A 22,204-nucleotide genomic window follows, 5' to 3' on the forward strand; every position below is an offset into this window, starting at 1 on the left:
TCTAGAGCTCCAAGACAGGATTGTGTCAAGGCACAGATCTGGGGAAGGATACCAAAACATTTATGCAGCATTGAAGGTCACCAAGAACACAGTGGCCTCCATTCTTAAATGGAAGAAGTTTGGAACCACCAAGACTCTTTCCTAGTGCTGGCCAAACTGAGCAATCGGAGAAGGGCCTTTGGTCAGGGAGGTGACCAGGAACCTGATGGTCACTCTGACAGAGCTCTAGAATTCCTCTGTGGAGGTAGTTGTCCTTCTGGAAGGTTCTCCTATCTCTGCAGCACTCCACCAATAAGGCCTTTATGGTAGAGTGGCCAGACGGAAGCCACATGAAAGCCCGCTTGGAGTTTAACAAAAGGCACCTAAAGACTCTCAGACAATGAGAAACAAGATTCTCTGGTCTGACGAAACCTGATCAAGCATCTCTGGAGAGACCTGAAAATAGCTGTGCAGCAACGCTCCCCATCCAACCTGACAGATCTTGAAGGTCTGCAGAGAAGAATGGGAGAAACACCCCAAATACAGATGTGCCAAGTTTGTAGTGACATACCCAAGAAGACTCCAGGCTATAATTGCTGCTAAATGTGCTTTAACAAAGTACTGAGTAAAGGGTCTGAATTACTATGTAAATTTGTTTTTCAGTAGTTGTTTTTAAAATAAAATAGCAAAAATGTCTAAACCGGTTTTTGCTTTGTCATTATGGGGTATTGTGTGTGTGTGTGGGGGGGATGTATAAGGATGTAACGTAACAAAATGTGGTTAATCAAGGGGTCTGAATACTTTCCGAAGGCACTGTATGTAACTCACAATCCATGATAAGGAAAAGGATGTAAATCCTTAACATCTAGGTTTTTTTTTTGTTGCAACAATATGTTATGAGCAATGAAATCAAAAGCTGCACTGAAGTCTTTGCAAAACAGCTCCCACAAGCCTCTTATCAATTTATTTCAGCCAATCATCAGTCTATTGTGTAAGTACCGAGAATGTTGAGTGTCCTTCCCTATAACCTTGCTGAAAGTCCTTTTGCCAATTTGTATAATGTTATTTTACATGTATTTTGTCTTTTTTTTTTCCTCAAAGTTTTCTATGCATCGGTAACAGGGCGATTTAAAAAAAAAAAAAGAAAAAAAAGTTGGCTGTTTTGAACTATTTTTAAAGGGTGCTTTGTTATTCTTGGGCTGTGGAATGACCTTTGCCTTTCTGCAGGCCTGAGGGCACATACCGTCTTCTAGGCTTAAATTCAAGATGTGGCAAACGGGAGTTGCAATGTATTCCAGTACCGACCTCAGGAATTGACCATCCAGATATTTTCACCTCTTCCACACCCACATTGCCGAACTCCACTACAGTGCTTGCCTTTCATTATTTTGTCTGATATGCATGACTATGAATACTAAGTTTGCTAATCTTGTAAAAAAAACAATTCAAGTGGTTGGCAATATCAAAGGGTTTTCATTGATCTGCTCGAATGAAGGATGGAGCCGAGTTAGCTTTATAGCCTAGAATTTCATTTAAGGTACTCCAGTGCTTTTTTACAATTAGTTTTTATATAATTTATCCTGTTCCACAGTGTGGTTTCCCCCAACAATCATTGAGGGGCTGCACGGTGCAGCGAGGAACGCCATGTGAGAAAGGGGGTTGTTACGGGGGGTGACGAGATCCTCCGTTGGTTCGGTGCTCCGATGTCGTGGAAACCCAGCGGTGAGGTGTTTCCCTGTTTGGGACAGAGGACACATTCTGGCTGCCAGTTGAAAGTGGGGTCAGATAATCCACTTCCAGCGGTGACAATCTGTTTGCCAGATGGAATGGATCCTTCAAGTCTCGGCTCGCTCGTGCCCTTTCGAGTAACCGTCTCGGCCCAGTCTCTGTGGTGAAGTGGAGTTGAACAAGCCACCTTCTCCGAGAAGTGGGACACATCAAATTCGCCAACTCTCCACGAGATGTTCAGTGCAGAGCTATTTTTAGCCTGGGCTATAGCTACATTGGTGAACTCATCAATAAGGCTCTGATTCAGCTCATCGGATAGCCGGCAAACGTCCTTCTGTAGCCACCCGATATCACGCGGTCACACCAATGGTACTTCCACTCTGTCCATTTTTGGTTAGTGAACATGTCACAGCAGTAGCATTGGACAGTCGATGGCCATTGATATCCATTGGTTCGCCATCGGTAGCGATAATGTTAAAAGCCACAGCTAGCAGCACTAGCTTATAAATAATGTCCATTAAAGCAGTGTGTTCCATGAAGTGCTAAAATAAGCTACAACAAGATGTGCATCAGTCTTGCTTTGACAGGAGTTGTATTCTTACCATTGTTCAGTTTTTTTTAATTCTGACATTCCATGTCAAAAGAAATCTTGTCCGTTGACTGTCCTTTGTGACATCAGAATTACTGAGTGAGTTTGCCGTGATGAAGACGTAGAGCCTGACCAGGAATGTAGTTAATATGGGATGCCTACCAAATGGTACCATATTCCCTACATAGTGCTCTCTATAGGCAATAGGGGTCCATTTGGGACACAACCATGGAGAAGTGAGAAATTGAATTACATGCACGCAATGCGGCTGGTGTGGTCAGCGTGAGCTTTGCAAAAAATAAATGTACACTTTATTCAATCTTTTCATCCGAACTACTTGCGCGCGTCAATGAGTGTATGCGTAGTCAGATGTTAAAATAGAACTTAGTTCTATTTTAGACACTTGACACGCTACAAGTCCTGTATCTCCCATCTCCTCATTGTTCTTTATGAGCATATACCCACGTTAAAAAAAATATATATATTAAAAAAATCTAAAATTATTTCACTTTGTTTTCAACTGGCCTACCTGGTTAAATAATTATTTACAACTGTGACCTGGCCAAGATAAGCAAAGCAGTGCAACAAAAACAGTTACACATGGAATAAACAAACGTACAGTCAATAACACAAAATAAATATCTATATAGTGTGTGCAAATAGAGTAAAGAGACTGCAATAAATAGTCCATAGTAACAAGTAGTTACAATTTAGCAAATTAACACGAGTGATAGATGTGCAAGTAGAAATACTGGTGTGCAAAAAAGTAAAACCAATATGGGGATAGTTGGATGGGCTATTTACAGCAATCGGTAAGCTGCTCAGAGAGCTGATGCTTAAAATTAGTGAGGGAGATATGTATACAACTTCAGCGACTTGTTCCAGTCATTGGCAGCAGAGAACTGGAAGGAAAGGTGGACAAAGCAGATGTTGGCTTTGGGGATGACCAGTGAGATATATATACCTGCTGGGGGGGTGTTGCTATGGTGACCAGTGAGCTGCGATAAGGTGGGGCTTTACCTTGCACAGACTTATAGATAACCTGGAGCCAGTGGGTTTGGTGACGAATATGTAGCGGGCCAGCCGACGAGAGCATACAGGTCTCAGTGGTGGGGGATATATGGGGCTTTGGTGACAAAATGGATGGCACTGTGATAGACTACATCCAGTTTGCTGAGTAGAGTGTTGGAGGCTCTTTTGTAAATGACATCGCCGAAGTCGAGGATCGGTAGGATAGTCAGTTTAACGAGCATATGTTTGGCAGCGTGAGTGAAGGAGACTTTGCTTAATGGGAAGCCAATTCTACATTTAATTTTTGATTGGAGATGCTTAATGAGTCTGGAAGGAGAGTTTACAGGCTAGCCAGACACCTAGAATATGTGGACAACTACAAATGCCTAAGTCAGAACCGTCGAGTAGTGATGCTCGGAAACCGGATTGCACACCTGACTGAGAAGGTACGGTGGAATTCGAAATGCTCAGTGATCTGTGTAACTTTGGCTTTTGAAGACTTTTTAGAAAGGTGGGGCTGGATGGATATAGGTCTGTAACAGTTTGGGTCTAGAGTCAATCTTTGGGAATCTTTGGGAATCTCGGACGATACGAAACAGACTAGTAATAGCGGTTGCAACAATGGCGGCGGATACTTTTAGAAAGAGAGGGTCCAGGTTTTGCAGTTCTTTCAGAACATCAGACATCTGGATTTGGGTGAAGGAGATGCTGGGGAGGCTTGGGCAAGTAGCTGCGGGGGGTGTGGAGCTGTTGGCCGGGGTTGGGGTAGCCAGGAGGAAAGCATAGCTAGCCGTAGAGATTCTTATTGAAATGATCGAGGATTTATCAGTTGTGACAATGTTTCTGAGTTCAGTGGGAAGCTGGGAGGAGATGCTCTTATTCTCCATAGACTTTACAGTGTCCCAAAACATTTTGGAGTTAGAGCTACAGGATGCATATAATTTTTTTAAAATTTTTTTAAAGCTAGCCTTTGCTTTCCTAACTGACTTGGTTCCTGACTTCCCTGAAAAGTTGCATATCGCGCGGGACTATTCGATACTAGTGCAGTATGCCAGAGGATGTTTTTGTGCTGGTCGAGGGCAGTCAGGTCTGGAGTGAACCAAGGGCTATATCTGTTCTTAGTGTTACATTTTTTTGAAAGGCGCTTGTTTATTTAAGATGGTGAGGAAATTACTTTTTAAAGAACAACCAGACATCCTGTACTGACGGGATGAGGTCAATATCCTTCCAGGATACCCGGGCCAGGTAGATTAGAAAGGCCTGCTTGCTCAAGTGTTTTTTAGGGAGAGTTTGACAGTGAGGGGTGGTCGTTGGACCGTGGACCCGTAACTGATGCAGGCAGTGATCAGAGATTGTGGTTGAAAACAGCAGAGGTGTATTTGGAGGGCAAGTTGGTCAGGATAATGAGGGTGCCCATGTTTATGGATTTAGGGATTAGGAACCCACCTGGTGAGATTGAGGGCATCTAGCTTAAATTGTAGGACGGCCTGGGTGTTAAGCATATCCCAGTTTAGCTCACCTAACAGAACGAACTCTGACGATAGATGGGGGGGCAATCAATTCACATATGATGTCCAGGGCACAGCTGGGAGCTGAGGGTTTAATTTTTTTAATTAGAAGCTCGAACTGTTCGGGCATAGACCTGGAATGTAAGCGTGCAAAGTTCTGTCAATCTCTGCAGAAGATTGCAACTCCTCCCCCTTTTGGCAGTTCTATCTTGATGGAAAATGTTGTAGTTGGGGATAAATTTCTGAATTTGATGGCCTTCCTAAGCCAGGATTCAGACACGGCAAGGACATCAGGGTTGGTGAAGTGTGTTTTACTCACTGCTTTAGCAAACTTAGGGAGGAGGCTTCTGATGTTAACATGCATGAAACCAAGGCTTTTACGGTTACAGAAGTCAACAAATGAGTACCTGGGGACACACAGGGCCTGGCTTAACCTCTACATCACCCGAGGAACACAGGTGTAGGATGAGGGTACGGCTAAAGGCTATCAGAACTGGTTGTCTAGTGCGTTGAGAAAAGAGAATTAAAGGAGCAGATTTCTGGGCGTGGTAGGATAGATTCAGTGCATAATATACAGACTGGTATGGTAGGGTGCAGGTACAGTGTAGGTAAACCTAGGCATTAAGTTACGATAAGAGGTTGCATCTGGAGGCACTAGTTATGCTAGGTGAGGTCACTGCATGTGTGGGAGGTGGGACAAAAGAGCAATTTAAGGGATATTGAGTGGGACTAGGGGCTCTGCAGTAAAATAAAACGATAACTACCCTAAACAACAGTATACAAGGCATATTGACATTAAAGCGAGGCATTAAGCAATCACAGGTGTTGATTGGGAGAGCTAGCTAAGATCACAACGGGTAAGACAACAGCTAATCAGCTAAGACAACAGGTAAAATGGCGATTAATGGGCAGAGGGGGTCAGTTAACTACACACAGGGCCTGAGTTTGAGGCTGGGGACCGACAGATGAACAAAATGGAGTACCGTGATTAATGAACAGTCCAGTAGGCATCAGCTATGTAGCCAAGTGATCATAGGGTCCAGTGAACAGCAATAGATGAAATGGGGAACCCGTAATGTAGTCATTACTACCCTAGCTGGGAGATGCGCCTGGCTCAAGGCTAACTGGTGCTAGCTTTGGGACAAGGGTGTTACCGACGTGCCCTCAACCGGCCTTTGCCGGACATCAGACGGAATTATGTCGGCAGACCAGTTGTGATGGATCTGCGGGGCTCCGTGTTGACGGAGGGTCTAGGCCAAATTAGCAAAAGAGGTATTGTAGCTGTTGTAATTTTGTTTGCTAGCCGGGAGATGCGCCTGGCTCACTGGTGCTAGCTTTGGGACAACGGCGTCCTGTGCAAAGGTCCAGAGCTTACTGCAGGAATCCGGTGACGAAGTGGCTTCTAGTCGTGTTAGTGAAGAGTCCGGGAGGCATCAGCTGTGTAGCCGAGTGATCATAGGCCGGGAGATCGGCCTGGCTCAAGGCTAGCTTTGGGGCGTGGGAGATTTGAACGATGAACTGAGGTCCAGACTCCAGTCCAGTTGGTGGCAGTAATGCACCTTTTTAAAGTTGGTTGCCAACCACCATAAGAAGTCCGAAGAAGACTGAACAAGGAGAGATTACTAGAAACTAACTAGGTTTCCCCTTTCTATCTGTGGATTGTCGGAGTAGAGAACCTTGTACATTTCTGGTAAAATAACGTTTATCCCAGGATAAATTAGCTCGCAACAGTAAGCTAGCTAGCTAAATGTTTGAATGTTTTCTTGTTTTGACCTTTCCCCAAATTAATATAGTTGGTTCAGAGTTTGTTTTGATATTTCAACTTGTGTGTCCTGATTTGCGTCTGGTGAGGATAGACAAACTTAACATGCGCACGATGGTGGATGCACGCACGGAGCTGGTTTGGTCACTTTCACAGAAAGGTGAAACAATAACAGTGATTATTGAGTGAAGTAGAGCATGCCGATGAAATCATATGAACAGACTTGGGTCCCACAGGTGGCTGAAGCAGCTAAACAATAACATGGTGATCACTGCACTGTTATCATCAACTGATGGTCCTCAGATTTGACCTCAGCACCTTCTCATAATGCCCTTTTTAAATAAACACACTATTGAGTCTGGACCATTAACAACCCACGCCCTGGGAGGATCTGACCCGTGTTTACTTGGGATCAAAGCACGCGCACGCACACACACAATGGTTCTGACGATGTTTGTGTCCATTTTAGACTTCCTCCTTTTGAAGAGGTCTTCTCATATTTATGCCGCTGATTGATGTAAAGCATTCTCTATCATTTTTGGAAGTTGGTTGTATTGGAGCCATGCAGTGTATTGTTACCAGAACTACAAGCCCATAATTTTTCTCTCAGACCCATAATTAGTCTCTTTATGAGTAACACCTACACACCACATTGGGTGGGCTTAACACACCCAGCTGCACATTGACTAGTGTCTTTGACTTTCTTTACAAACATGAAAAAGCTCCATTATCTTCACCCCTCGTTGGCCCCTCTCTGGAGCCAAGCAGAGCCATGGTACATCCCCTACCTGTCCAGGCCTGCTAGCCCTCCAGTCACTCCTCTAAAGACAACATTCCTGCTGTGTGCTTCCTTCCACTGCAGTGACGGTGCTCATTAGCAGTTTAACTGTCTTCTCAGCTGTTTAGAATGCTGAGCTGGCAGTAGTTACAACTGATAGTAATTTAATTGAAGGGGAAATGTGTTTTTTTTTTTAATATATATATATATATATATATATGAGGAGTGAAACCTCACCTAGTACACTACAGACCCAAGAGAAAAGGGGCTGAGGACAAACCGAATAGGCCAATAATTAATTAAATATATATATATATTCTATTCGGTTTGTCCTCAGCCCCTTTTATCTTGGCTTTGTAGTGTACTAGGTGAGGTTTCACTCCTCTTCAATGCCCTCCGTGTTTAGATGGGCTGTGTCTGTTTCTATGCATCCGTGCATGTGCGTAAATATAACACATTTAGGACAGTACTCCTCATGTACATAACTAGAAGGGCAACATAACATGAGTCATGTGCATGTTGTCATGCATGTCATTTCCTGCAGGTGTACTCAACTGTATTTGAGAAGTAGTAGTTGGCAGAACTGGAAGTAGTCGTTAGAGGAATTGTGTTGGTCAGAATTCTCGTTTAGTATTTCCCTCTTTCTTTCTAGGACTGTATGGTTCAGTGTATAGTGCCTCTTGTTACTTAGAATATCACTAAGGTTAAGTTGCAGGGAGCATAATACTGCGGTCAAAGAACTGCTTTGAATAGTGGTTAAGTGCTAACCAAAGCATTTACACAGTGAAGATGCTGCAAGGTGATATAGTCTGACCAGTACAGAAACACCATTCAGTCTTCCCTCATAAGTCTAACCACAGATGCAAACACATTGTGTGGCTTGCTGCATATTCTGGGCTCGCAGGGGAATTGGTTATCATAAAGTGCAGTCCAATAAAAGTGATTTGCATCACATTCAGAGGATTGATTGTTAGCTGGAGTTATAAGGCTTCATCTGAAATGGCACCCTATACCCTTATTTATAGTGCTCTGCTTTTTCAAAAGTAGTGCACTATATAGGGAATAGAGTTCCATGGTGTGAATTTGAAGAAAATGACTGTTCTCTATTTTTCCCTTTCATAGAGTTGGAGTAGTCACAGGCAGTTGTCACTGTGGTCAAAAATGGCTTTGTTGCTGTTCTTGGCTGTTATACCTGGTGTCCATGACAACCACTTGTTCCTGTGGCTTCACCTGTGGCAGGTGATGGTATTATCACTTGATGACTTCTTCATTACCCATACGCCTAAAGGTTTAGAAAAGTACACTACGTGGCCTAAAGTATGTGGACATTAATATGGAGTTGGTCGCCCCTTTGCTGCTCGCCGCCATTGGACACTGGCACAGTGGAAGTGTGTTCTCTGGAGTGATGACTCACACTTCACCATCTGGCAGTCCGACGGACAAATCTGGGTTTGGGGGATGCCAGGAGAATGCTACCTGCATAGTACCCACTGTAAAGTTTGGCGGAGGGCTGTTTTTTGTGTGGTTCGGGTTAGGCCCCTTAGTTCCAGTGAAGGGAAATCTTAACACTACAGTATACATTCAAGACAAATATGTGCTTCCAACTATGTCAACAGTTTGGGGAAGACCCTTTCCTGTTTAAGCATGACAATACCCCTGTGCACAAAGCGAGGTCCATACAGAAATGGTTTGTCGATCGGTGTGAAAGAACTTGCCTGGCCTGCACACAGCCCTGACCTGAACCCCATTAAACACCTTGGGGATAAATTGGAATGCCAACTGAGAGCCAGGCCTAATCGCCCAACATCAGTGCCCGACCTCACTAATGCTCTTGTGGTTGAATGGAACCAAGTCCACGCAGCAATGTTGAAAAGCCTTCCCTGAAGAGTGGAGGCTGTTATAGCAGCAAAGAGAGGACCAACTCCATATTAATGCCCATGACTGAGCTTGAGAGGATCCTGGGCATTAATCGTCTACACACAATACCCCCTATTAACAAAGCAAATGTATTAAAAATAAACAGATCATATCTGTAAATCACTGCCAAAAGGTGCTTCAGTCTCGAGTCTTCTTGGGTATGACTCTACAAGCTTGGCACATCTGCATTTGGGGAGTTTCTTCCATTCTTCTCTGCAGATCCTCTCAAGCTCTGTCAGGATGGATAGCTGTGCAGCAACGCTCCCTATTTTCAGTTCTCTCCAGAGATGTTCAATCTGGTTCCAGTACTGGCTCTGGCTGGGCCACTCAAGGACATTCAGAGACTCTCTTGCATGGTCTTGGCTGTGAAAACATCCCAACAGCATGATGCTACCACCAACCTGCTTCACCTTAGGGATGGTGCCAGGTTTCCTCCAGTAGTGCAGCTTGGCATTCAAGCCAAAGAGTTCAATCTTGGTTTCATCAGACCAGAGAATCGTGTTTCCTTGAGTCCTTTTAGGTGCCTTTTGACGAGCTGTCGTGCCTTTAATGGAGTGGCTTCCGTCTGGCCTCTCTACCATAAAGGCCTGATTGGTGGAGTGCTGCAGAGATGGTTGTCCTTCTGGAAGATTCTCCCATCTCCACAGAGGAACTCTGGAGCTCTGTCAGAGTGACCATCGGGTTCCTGGTCACCTCCCAAAACAAATAGTCCCCCCCCCCCCCCACTGCCTGCTACTCAGGCCCAGAAGATGGGATATGCATATAATTAGTAGATTTGGATAGAAAACACTCAAGTTTTCAAAACTGTTAAAATAATGTCTGAGTATAACAGAACTGAGATGGCAGGTGAAAATCCAACCAGGAAGTACTATTATTTTGAAAGGCTGTTTTTCCATTAAAAGCCTATCCACCATACAAATACTTAGGACCCAGTTCAGTCTCTGGCTTCCTCTACATGTGGAAGTCTTTAGGCATTTACTCAGAAAAATTTGGGCGATACAGCACTTTCAATCAGTGGCCAGTGGAAATTTCCATTCATCAGCCATGCACCTGATCAGGAATGCGCCTTTTCTTGTTTCTCCTTTCCTATTGACGAATCTTTTGTCCGTTTGAAATATTGATTATTTATGACAAAAACAACCGGATGATTGATTTTAAACATCGTTTGGCATGTTTCTACTGACTTTTATTGTACTTTTTAAAACCTTTTTGCCTGGACGGATTACTGGACAAAACGCTCGCACAAAAACGTTTTTGGTCAAAGAGGGACATTATCGAACAAAACAAACATTTATTGTCTAACATGGAGACCTGGGAGTGCCACCAGATGAAGATCATCAAAGGTAAGTGATTAATTTTAATGCTATTTCTGACTTTTGTGACACTGCTTGGTTGGAAAATGGCTGTATGGGTTTCTGTGGCTAGGCGCAGACCTAACATAATCGCAAAGTGTGCTTTCTCCGTAAAGCCTTTTTAAAATCTGACACAGTGGTTGCATTAAGGAGAAGTTTATCTTTATTTGTATGTTTAACACTTGTATCGTTTATCAATGTTTATGATGAGTATTCTGTAATTTGACGTGGCTCTCTGCACTTTCACCGGATGTTTATTTGAGACAATGCATTTCTGACCCTAACGCGCCAAAGTAAACTGATTTTTGGATATAAATATGAACTTTATCGAACAAAACATACATGTATTGTGTAACATGAAGTCCTATGAGTGCCATCTGAGGAGGATCATCAAAGGTTAGTGATACATTTGATCCCTTTCTGCTTTTTGTGACTCCTCTCTTTGGCTGGAAAAATGGCTATGGTTTTCTGTGACTAGGTGCTGACCTAACATAATCGCATGGTGTGCTTTCGCAGTAAAGCCTTTTTGAAATCGGACACTGGTTGGATTCACAAGAAGTTTATCTTTAAAATGGTGGATAATACTTGTATGTTTGAGTAATTTTAATTATGGGATTTCTGTTTTGAATTTGGCGCCCTGCAATTTCACTGGCTGTTGTCGAGGTGGGACGCTAGCGTACTAGAGAGGTTAAGAATGATAGAGGCCACTGTGTTCTTGGAGCTTCAACCTGCAGAAATGTTTTGGTACCTTTCCCTGTTTCTGTGCCTCGACACAATCCTGTCTAGGAGCTCTACGGACATTTCCTTTGACCTGACTGCTTGGTTTTTGATCTGATTGCACTGTCAGCTGTGGGACCTTGTATAGACAGGTGTGTGTGCCTTTCCAAATCATGTCCAAACAATTGAATTTACCGAAGGTGGACTCCAATCAAGTTGTAGAAACATCTCAGGGATGATCAATGGAAACAGGATGCACTTGAGCTCAATTTCGAGACTCATAGCAAAGGGTCTGAATACTTATGTAAATAAGGTATTTCAGTTTATTTGTAAGAGGCCCATTGGCAGTTTCATAAAATAGTATCCACAAAACACCTGTCTCCACGTCAGCAGTGAAGAGGTGACTCAGGGATGCTGGCCGCCTTTGCAGTTTCTCTGTCCAGTGTCTGTTTTGCCCATCTTAATATTTGATTTTCATTGGCCAGTCTGAGAGATGGCTTTTTTTTGCAACTGCCTATAATCGAACCCACAAATGCTGACGCTCCAGATATTCAACTAAAGAAAGCCAGTTTTATTGCTTCTTTAATCAGAACAGTTTTCAGCTGTTCTAACATAATTGCAAAAGGGTTTTTGAATGATCAATTAGCCTTTTTAAAATTATAAACTTGGATTAGCTAACACAACGTGCCATTGGAACACAGTGATGGTTGCTGATAATGGGCCTCTGGATGCCTATGTAGATATTCCATAAATCTATTTCCAGCTACAATAATCATTTACAACATTAACAATGTCTACACTGTATTTCTGATCAATGTGATGTTATTTTAATGGACAAAAAATGTGATTTTCTTTCAAAAAACAAATTTCTAAGACACCCCAAACTTTTGAACCGTGTGTATATCGATGTGTATTATTTTTTTCATCACTAACACATACACACAGTACCCCACGGACTCCCCCATGAATTGCTGTTTCAGCGTTGTCTCAATGAAGAGTTTGGTGTTCGACATGCAACATGCCCACAGTTACGAGCCCGGCTTGAGTGAGCGACAGATACAGGATCAATATCCCCCTTCGTATCATGGATAAAGCCTGAGCTGGAATGTGACGCTAGCTGACACTGGCTAACTTGATAAAATCCTGAAAATATCTAGTGTTGTAGTATACCCCTCCTGGCCTGATCAACTTAACACCACATCACTGCTTTAAACCTTAGCAGACTGAGTGGGCCATATTTCTGCCATGGTGGGGTCTGTTTACCATTGTGTATACACACAGAGGCTGGATGTGAAGGCCTGGGAACTGGGATCTGGCTGTGGTAGGACTCGGGAGTCACGCACCACAGTAGTGCAGAGAGAGACGGAAATGCCTCAAATAAAGAGACATTGGTAAACGTTACCACATGTTCTATTTTTACAAAACACACACACTTTCTCATGTCTGCTGCTACTCTGGATGCAATCTGTTCTCTGATCTTGGTATAAGTAAAGGTTTCCAACAAGCCTTTTTGTGAATTAAACATTATTCCCTTTTCCAGGGTATTGCCTCGAAGCACTAAGATATGCTTTCCATGTGTGGGTGTTCATTTGTGTTGAGAGAGATACTTAGTGGCCAGTTTAATAGGTACACCACCCTGTTCACGAAAAATGAGGTCCAGTTAGGTCCTTTTGATACCGATTGAACGTTTCCATGCCCTGAAGAATTTGGGCTGTTCTGGAGGCAAAGGGGGTATGTAAACGTCCTCTCACTGTCAGCTGTGTTTATTTTCAGCAAACATAACATGTGTAAATATTTGTATGAACATAAGATTCAACAACTGAGACATACACTGAACAAGTTCCACAGATATGTGAGTAACAAATGGAATAATGTGTCCCTGAACAAAGCGGGGGGGGCGAAATCAAAAGTAACAGTCAGTATCTGGTGTGGCCACCAGCTGCATTAAGTACTGCAGTGCATCACCTCCTCATGGACTGCACCAGATTTGCCAGTTCTTGCTGTGAGATGTTACCCCACTCTTCCACCAAGGCACCTGCAAGTTCCCAGACATTACTGGGGAATGGCCCTAGCCCTCACCCGCCGATCCAACAGGTCCCAGATGTGCTCAATGGGATTGAGATCCAGGCTCTTCGCTGGCCATAGCAGAACACTGACATTCCTGTCTTGCAGGAAATCACATACAGAACGAGCAGTATGGCTGGTGGCATTGTCATGATGTAGGGTCATGTCAGGATGAGCCTGCAGGAAGGGTACCACATGAGGGAGGAGGATGTCTTCCCTGTAACGCACAGCATTGAGATTGCCTGCAATGACAACAAGCTCAGTCGGATGATGCTGTGACACACCGCCCCAGACCATGACGGACCCTCCACCTCCAAATCAATCCCGCTCCAGAGTACAGGCCTCGGTGTAACGCTCATTCCTTCGACAATAAAAGCAAATCTGACCATCTCCCCTGGTGAGACAAAACCGTGACTCGTCAGTGAAGAGCACTGTTTGCCAGTCCTGTCTGGTCCAGCGACAGTGGGTTTGTGCCCATAGGCGACGTTGTTGCCGGTGATGTTTGGTGAGGACCTGCCTTACAACAGGCCTACAAGCCCTCAGTCCAGCCTCTCTCAGCCTATTGCGGACAGTCTGAGCACTGATGGAGGGATTGTGCGTTCCTGGTGTAACTTGGGCAGTTGTTGTTGCCATCCTGTACTTGTGATGTTTGCATGTACTGATCCTGTGCAGGTGTTGTTACACGTGGTCTGCCACTGCAAGGATGATCAGCTGTCCATTGTCTCCCTGTAGTTCTGTCTTAGGCATCTCACAGTATGGACATTGCAATTTATTGCCCTGGCCACATCTGCAGTCCCCATGCCTCCTTGCAGCATGCCTAAGGCGCGTTCACGCAGATGAGCGGGGACACTGCATCTTTCTTTTGGTGTTTTTCAGAGTCAGTAGAAAGGCCTCTTTTTAGTGTCCTAAGTTTTCATAACTGTGACCTTAGCTTACAGACGGTAGGCAATTGTCTTAAAGACCATTCCACATGTGCATGTTCATTATTTGTTCGTGGTTCATTGAACAAGCATGGGAAACAGTGTTTAAACCCTTTACAATTAAGATTTGTGAAGTTATTTGGATTTTTACAAATTATCTTTGAAAGACACTTCTGAAAAACACTTTTTTTTTTTTTACATGCACTTTTACATGTAGTTTAGTAAAAGTTCACACTGCTCCACATGTCCCAAGGGGAACATGGAATGAGAAATTGTTATTTTCATGAAGGGAAATCATAGCAGGCTTGTTTTTAAAAGGGGGTCTGTCCCTCTTTATACCTGGTGACACATTTTTCTTGCTGTGTGATGCTCTACTCCCTATGTAGTGCACTACTTTTGAGTGCACCATGTAGGGAAGTGCACTATATATAGGGAATAGGGTGCCATTTTGGATACAGACGTGGCCAGCTGACCTGTATGTCTGTGTTCTCATGAATGCCAAGACAAACTAGCCCCATTTTACCCTCACCCATCAGCCCAGAGTTGGCATAGTGGGCATGGGGGTAGAGGGAGTGCTTCCTGTCTGACCCTCCCCCAACCTTCTCCATATAATTTCCTCTCTTTGTCAAACCCACAGCCGTGGCATGCGGGATAGACACACATGTGCGCACACACATTTGCACATGACTAGACTACATCACAGAGACACTCAAGTGGGTCTTTCCTGTACGCTTGACTCTTATGGAGTCATGAGGTGATATGCGATTCCGTTATGTAAGAGTCTTTTCCCCCAAACATTTATATTTAGCAGGGGTCTCCTCCTACATAGTATTTTCTCAGTGGGTTGCTTGACTTTGACTAAGCTGAGTGCTATCCTCTACTGATTCTATGAAGGGTTGTAGTCGTTAGGTCGCATCTTTCTGTTGGCACAATCAATAGCTCCTCACCATTCTGTTTACCTGGCATAGTGATTTGTACATTGTGTTCTTTGTATGCATGCTGTGGAGCTCTGTCCTATCCATCCATATGGCAGGCACATCTTGCTTGCTTGCTATTCAATTAAAGTCCATACCTCAACACACTACCTACTAGACAGTGTTTCAATACAATGACCTTGAGAAACCGATTTCAGCCTTATTTCAGAATACCCTGACCTTGAAGGCTGGTGTATTTTCACCACATACGCAAACCCACATGAGTGCTGACTTCCTGAAAGCGAAATAGCCCTATGAACACGTGTGCTGACTCCTCTTCAGCTGCCTACCATTGTCCCTGCTGCTACTGGGAGAGGTCGTTACCATAGTAACTACACCGCCTCTGTCACTTCCTGTTTTGGGCATGACTCCGCTGCCTGACAAGGGCTGTGATTCCTGTGTTGTCCCACGGTCAAGCTCCTATTATTAACAAATAGCCGCTGTGGTGGAACATGGCTGGTTTATGTAGGGCCAAGAGGTCGTTGATAATGTTCTAGCAACTTCCTTGAGCAACTGAAGTGTGTTTTGAAAAGCCATGTAAAAGCTTGAATAGATTTTTCAAATTCAATTACCTGAATAGTTTGGTCGCTCAGTGCAGTTGACACGCCTGTTTTGTCTTCCAAACAAACTATCTCTCAGGGCCTTCCCAAATTGCATCATATTCCATATATAGTGCACTACTTATGAGCAGAGCCTAATGGGACCTGGTCAAAAACAGTGCACTATATAGGGAATAGGGTGCCATTTGAGACTCGACCTCAGTGTTCATACTGAAACATTTCAAACGTCACAATCACTTCCACCACAGATGCTCCAGCCTATCGTAACTGTGTGCTCTTGCCTGCCCCCTCCAGGTCTGTCAGAGGAGTGCAGGGTGCAGACCCCTGCCTTCACAGATGCAGTGCGGCTCCACAGGCAGGCTCAGGGACACTACGGCACCTGGGACATGATGTGTGGAGGGCCACCACAGGTGAGAGGAACACTATGGAGCTGGCTCTAGCTCCTTGAGGACTAAGTCACATTTAGTCAACCTCGTTTAATTTGAATGTATTGTGAATAGGTGATGCTAACACCTTACAGTACTTACAGCAGGTCTGAGTCACGGCCTTAGCTAAACCTCTTGAGTGGTCAGTGCCCATGATGGATGTGAGTCAGGCAGCTGGTGTTTATTTGAGGTCTGTCTATTGAGGATTTGTTGACTGTGTCTCAGAGTACAGATGGAAGGAGGAATTGAACTCTCCTCCTGAGAAAACGTAAGGTTACTTGCATAACATCAGTTCTCTGATATGAGTTAGATACTGTATCTCACATGAGGGATTCACAAGAATCTTATAAGCGCAAAGAACCAATCACAACACATCTGTCGGAGATGGACCGGTCGAGTGGCGAATGAATTGAGCCTCTCCCCTCAAACTAAAGAGTCATTCTCGAGCATGCCGAACGTCCTCACACTCTTGTGAGTAGGCGAATAAGGTGAGATCTCACTCATAAAATCAGGTAATCAGGGTTACACAAGTAACCTTAAGTCATCTTTCCATTATTAGTTTCAATATCTCAAATGAGGAATATGGCCAACTTGCATATTGCAACATGTTCTCCGAAGCCAGGTAACTACAACATATCAACCCTCAGTGGCCCCGACACTAAGGACCGTATGCACCAAAGAATGTGCAGTGACGTCTAGCTGGTAGAACCTCCTAAAAGTATAAGGGGATGCCCAACAAGCTGTATCGCAAGGGCATCTCCTTGCAGGAGAATTGAACAGTGCCTAAGAAGTAGCCATACCTCTGGTGGCGTGAGGCCTTCTGGAGGCTGGAACGCTTTACTATTATAGGCCAATATAATAGCTTCCGCCATCCAATGTGATAACCGTTGACTGGTTCTGCCCTTGCAGGGAGGCTCCCGTGACCGAGTTGAGTGCCCCATGGTGGCTGTGGGGTTATGGTATGGGCAGGCATCACTTTTTCAGATTCAGTAGAAAGCCTCTTTAGTGTCCTAAATTTTCATAGCTGTGACCTTAATTGCCTACCGTCTGTAAGCTGTTGGTGTCTTAACAACCGTTCCACAGGTGCATGTTCATTAATTGTATATGGTTTATTAAACAGTGTTTAAACCCTTTACATTGAAGATCTGAAGTTATTTGGATTTTTACAAATTAACTTTGAAAGACAGGGTCCTGGAAAAAGATTTTTGTTTGTTTTGAGTTTACAATGCTTTTAGTTTTAGAGATGTTCAGGACATGTTTATTACTGGCCACCCATTCTAAAACGGACTGCAACTCTCTACGTACATATCACAACCCGAAGCCATGGATTACAGGCAACATCTGCACTGAGCTAAAGGCTAAAGTTGCCGCTTTCAAGGAGTAGGGCACTAATCCGGACGCTTAAGAAATTCTGATGCGCCTTCCGATGAACCAACAAACAAGCAAGGTGTCAATACAGGACTTAGATCGAATCCTACTATACCTGCTCTGATGCTCGTTGGATGTGGTAGAGCTTGCAAACTATCACGGATTACAAAGGGAAACCCAGCCGAATGCTTGCCTAGTGACACAAGCCTACCAGATGAGCTAAATGCCTTCTATGCTCACTTTGAGACAAGCAACAGTGAACCATGCGTGAGAGCACCAGCTGTTCCAGACAACTGTATGATGACGCTTTCTGTAGCCGACGTGTGTGTAAGACCTTTTAAAGGATAACATTCACAAGGCCACAGGGCCAGACGGATTACCAGGACGAGTACTCAGAGAATGCGCTGACCAGCTGGCAAGTGCCTATACTGACATTTTAAACCTCTCTCTTACCCACACTGTAATACCTACATGTTTCAAGCAAACCACCACAGTCCCTGTGTCTAAGAACGCCAAGGTAACCTTTCTAAATGACTATCTTTGAAAGGCTGGTTATGGCTCACAACATCATTATCCTAGAAACCCTGGACCCACTCCAATATGCGTACCGCACCAACTGGTCAACAGATAATGCAATTTCTATGATACTTCACATCTGCCTTTCCCACCCAGACAAAAGGAACGCCTACATGAGAATTTTGTTCATTGATTGCAGCTCAGTGTTCAACACCATACTGTCCTCTAAGCTCATCACTAAGCTAAGGACTGAACACCTCCCTCTGCAACTGGATCCTGGCCTTCCTGATGGGCCGCTCCCAGGTGGTGAGGGTAGGCAACAACACATTTGCCACTCTGACAGGAAACTGATGGCCTTAACACACCCCCATTCACATCGATGGAGATGTAGTGGAGTGGATCGAGAGCTTCAAGTTCCTCGGTGTCCACATTTACTAATGACCTATCATGGTCCAAACACATCACCACAGTTGTGAAGCGGGCCCTCCGCTCCTCAAAATGTTCTACATCTGCACCATTGAGAGCATCTTGACTTTTCTGCATCACTTCTTGGTATGGCAACTGCTCAGCATCCAACCACAAGGTGCTACAGAGGGTAGTGTGTACACCCCACCAGGCAGTGTCAGAGGAAGGCCCTAAAAATTGTGAGACTCTTTCTGCTACCGTACGGGAAGTGGTACCGGAGCACCAAGTCTGGGACCAAAAGCACCTGAACAGCCCCCCCCCCCCCCCCCCCCCCATTGGTGACTGCAACTTTGCTGCTGGCAACAATTTATGCTTTTTTTCCTACGTTTACTGAGTAAATCAGAGTAGATAGCCACAGCGAATTTACCAGCTACGTCTATCAACAGTTGTCACAGTGACATTCTATTGAAATGGTTACTTGCATAGTGTAGTCTTTTTTTTAAGACATGTAGCTAGCTAGGTAAACAATGAACCATAATCCCAACTCGTTACCTTACTACCCTGTATGAATCTGCAGGTAGCTAACCAACCAGGTTCAATGTTAGCTAGCTAACATTAGGTTATAACTAGCAAAGCAAATGGTTCTGAGATACGAATAATACTACACAGATCATACATGTAACGTTAGCTAGCGAGTCAGCTAGCTAACAGTACACTTTAACTTGAAATGAAAACGACTTTCTGTTAAAATTAGAAACATGTAATATCTGAAAATGTGGCTAGCTAGACTATCTTACCCGTATACATGGAATAGACGATTATCCCTGTCACGGTTGCCCTTAGTTTGAAGATGTAATCCGGAGGCCGACGCTTTCTCCATCTCCTTAGCTATCATACTCTAATTCCACTGATTTTTCAAAACTCGGTCTGTGTTTTTATGATTCTATTAAAGAATGTGAAACAATGTGTATGTTTACTGCTTTTCATTAAATATTGTATATCCTATAGGGCTACATTGTATCTAGGCCTATATCTAGTTTTCTACAATGTATTTTTGTTTTAAAGAATTTTTTTTTTTGTTCTCATTTTTACACCATCCATTAACACAAACCGGTGACAATAAAACATTTATCAACAAAAAATCTTTGCCAATTACCAAAAATTATGGGGCAAAAATAACTAGGTTAGCTAAGCCTTGCAGCGAAGCTAGTCAAGTTTCAGTAGCTAATAGGAGACAAAGGGAAGAAAAAGTGCAAAAGTTCATTATTACCCGACGCGAAAATGTTCCTTTCAGTGAAGTCAACCAACACAGAAAACGAGTGCTGTAAAACCTGTGCACGGCGGTGTAACCTTGCGACACACCTACAAACAGGAAAACCGATCATATCGAGAAGAGCTTAGAGTAGTACTCTGTGAGGAAGAGGTGAGAATGACTAGCGGGCTGGCGAGTGGCTCTTTAGTATGAGGGGATGGGGCTCACCTCATTCGCCAGTTGACCCAGCTGTCTCCGACAGACGTGTGGGATTTGGTTCTTCGAGTTTGAGGGTCTGGTGAATCCCTCATTTGAGATATTGATTGAGAACAGTGTAGAGCACCTATTGTACCTCACCCACTGTCACAGTTTGAACAGACCCCTGCTTCTCTGGGTGGGGTCTCCTTTGAAAGAGACTCTTTCAAATTCCATCTCTGTTTCTTACCCCTGCTTGGGTAGGAACAGTCCACCTACACAGGCTCAGGTGTGGCCCTGCCTGGGTGGTCTTCCTTTCAAAACGCCTGTTCTTTCTCACTAGCTCCATTTCACTCATTTGTCCTCCCAATTCTCATCAACACAGGGAAAGATGGCTTTTCAGAGCTCTCTCCCTCTTTCCTCTCTCTGTAGGCCTTGGTCTGTTTTGTGGGACTGGTAATGGTGTTTCTGCTTTGTATAAAGGTAGCAGTAGGGACCAAGGCTTTGTTTACATAGGCAGCCCAATTCTGATATTTTTTTTCAATATTTTTTTTTATCAATCAGACCGATTCTGGAAAGTATCTGAAGTGCTTGGTCAAAATAACAATTAGTGGAAAAAAATATCAGAATTGAGCTGCCTGTGTAAACGTAACCTAAGTGGTGCCATACCCTGAATCACATCACTCTGGGTGCACCTAATTCCTACGGGCCCTTGTCAAAAGTATTGCACTGTAGATGGAATGGGGTGCCATTTGGGGGGGGGACACTGTTACTCTGATGTCCTGAAGTGATCGGACTTGCCTAGTATGAGAGACTAAACTTTGAAGGGATCACAGTGTTGGGCATGAGACAGGAGGCACGCATCTGAAATGGCACCCTATTCCCTATATAGTGCACCCTATGTGGACCCTGGTCAAAAGTAGTACACTATATAGGGTGATATTTGGATGGGCACCCTAGATTTACTGTGTCAATATCATGGCCCTATTTAATAACAGCTGTCCTTCCAGGAGTAAGAGTGTTTTTCAGGCCTTTGTTGCCTACGTAGGGTTTGCCAAGAGCATTACATGTGTCCTAAAGCATGTACCTCACCAACCACACAGTAGGCTTCTATGAACATCTAGAGACGAGGGGGAAAAATTCTGCATGTCATGTACAGTGCCTTGCGAACGTATTCGGCCCCCTTGAACTTTGCGACCTTTTGCCACATTTCAGGCTTCAAACATAAAGATATAAAACTGTATTTTTTTTGTGAAGAATCAACAACAAGTGGGACACAATCATGAAGTGGAATGACATTTATTGGATATTTCAAACTTTTTTAACAAATCAAAAACTGAAAAATTGGGCGTGCAAAATTATTCAGCCCCCTTAAGTTAATACTTTGTAGCGCCACCTTTTGCTGCGATTACAGCTGTAAGTCGCTTGGGGTGTGTATCAGTTTTACACATCGAGAGACTGAAATGTTTTCCCATTCCTCCTTGCAAAACAGCTCGAGCTCAGTGAGGTTGGATGGAGAGCATTTGTGAACAGCAGTTTTCAGTTCTTTCCACAGATTCTCGATTGGATTCAGGTCTGGACTTTGACTTGGCCATTCTAACACCTGGATATGTTTATTTTTGAACCATTCCATTGTAGATGTTGCTTTATGTTTTGGATCATTGTCTTGTTGGAAGACAAATCTCCGTCCCAGTCTCAGGTGTTTTGCAGACTCCATCAGGTTTTCTTCCAGAATGGTCCTGTATTTGGCTCCATCCATCTTCCCATCAATTTTAACCATCTTCCCTGTCCCTGCTGAAGAAAAGCAGGCCCAAACCATGATGCTGCCACCACCATGTTTGACAGTGGGGATGGTGTGTTCAGCTGTGTTGCTTTTACGCCAAACATAACGTTTTGCATTGTTGCCAAAAAGTTCAATTTTGGTTTCATCTGACCAGAGCACCTTCTTCCACATGTTTGGTGTGTCTACCAGGTGGCTTGTGGCAAACTTTAAACAACACTTTTTATGGATATCTTTAAGAAATGGCTTTCTTCTTGCCACTCTTCCATAAAGCCCAGATTTGTGCAATATACGACTGATTGTTGTCCTATGGACAGAGTCTCCCACCTCAGCTGTAGATCTCTGCAGTTCATCCAGAGTGATCATGGGCCTCTTGGCTGCATCTCTGATCAGTCTTCTCCTTG

General features: G+C 44.0%; 1 protein-coding gene across 1 annotated transcript in view; it reads left to right on the forward strand.

Annotated features, from left to right (window-relative positions):
- Window positions 1-22,204, forward strand: part of LOC110509334 (protein Niban 2) — a 61,763-nt gene that overhangs the window by 25,429 nt on the left and 14,130 nt on the right. Inside the window, exon 6 of the mRNA XM_036968295.1 lies at window positions 16,154-16,269. Coding sequence (XP_036824190.1) covers window positions 16,154-16,269 — 116 coding nt within the window. The remainder of the gene's footprint in view (window positions 1-16,153; window positions 16,270-22,204) is intronic.

The sequence above is a fragment of the Oncorhynchus mykiss genome, chromosome Y (assembly GCF_013265735.2).
Source record: "Oncorhynchus mykiss isolate Arlee chromosome Y, USDA_OmykA_1.1, whole genome shotgun sequence".
NCBI lineage: Eukaryota > Metazoa > Chordata > Actinopteri > Salmoniformes > Salmonidae > Oncorhynchus > Oncorhynchus mykiss.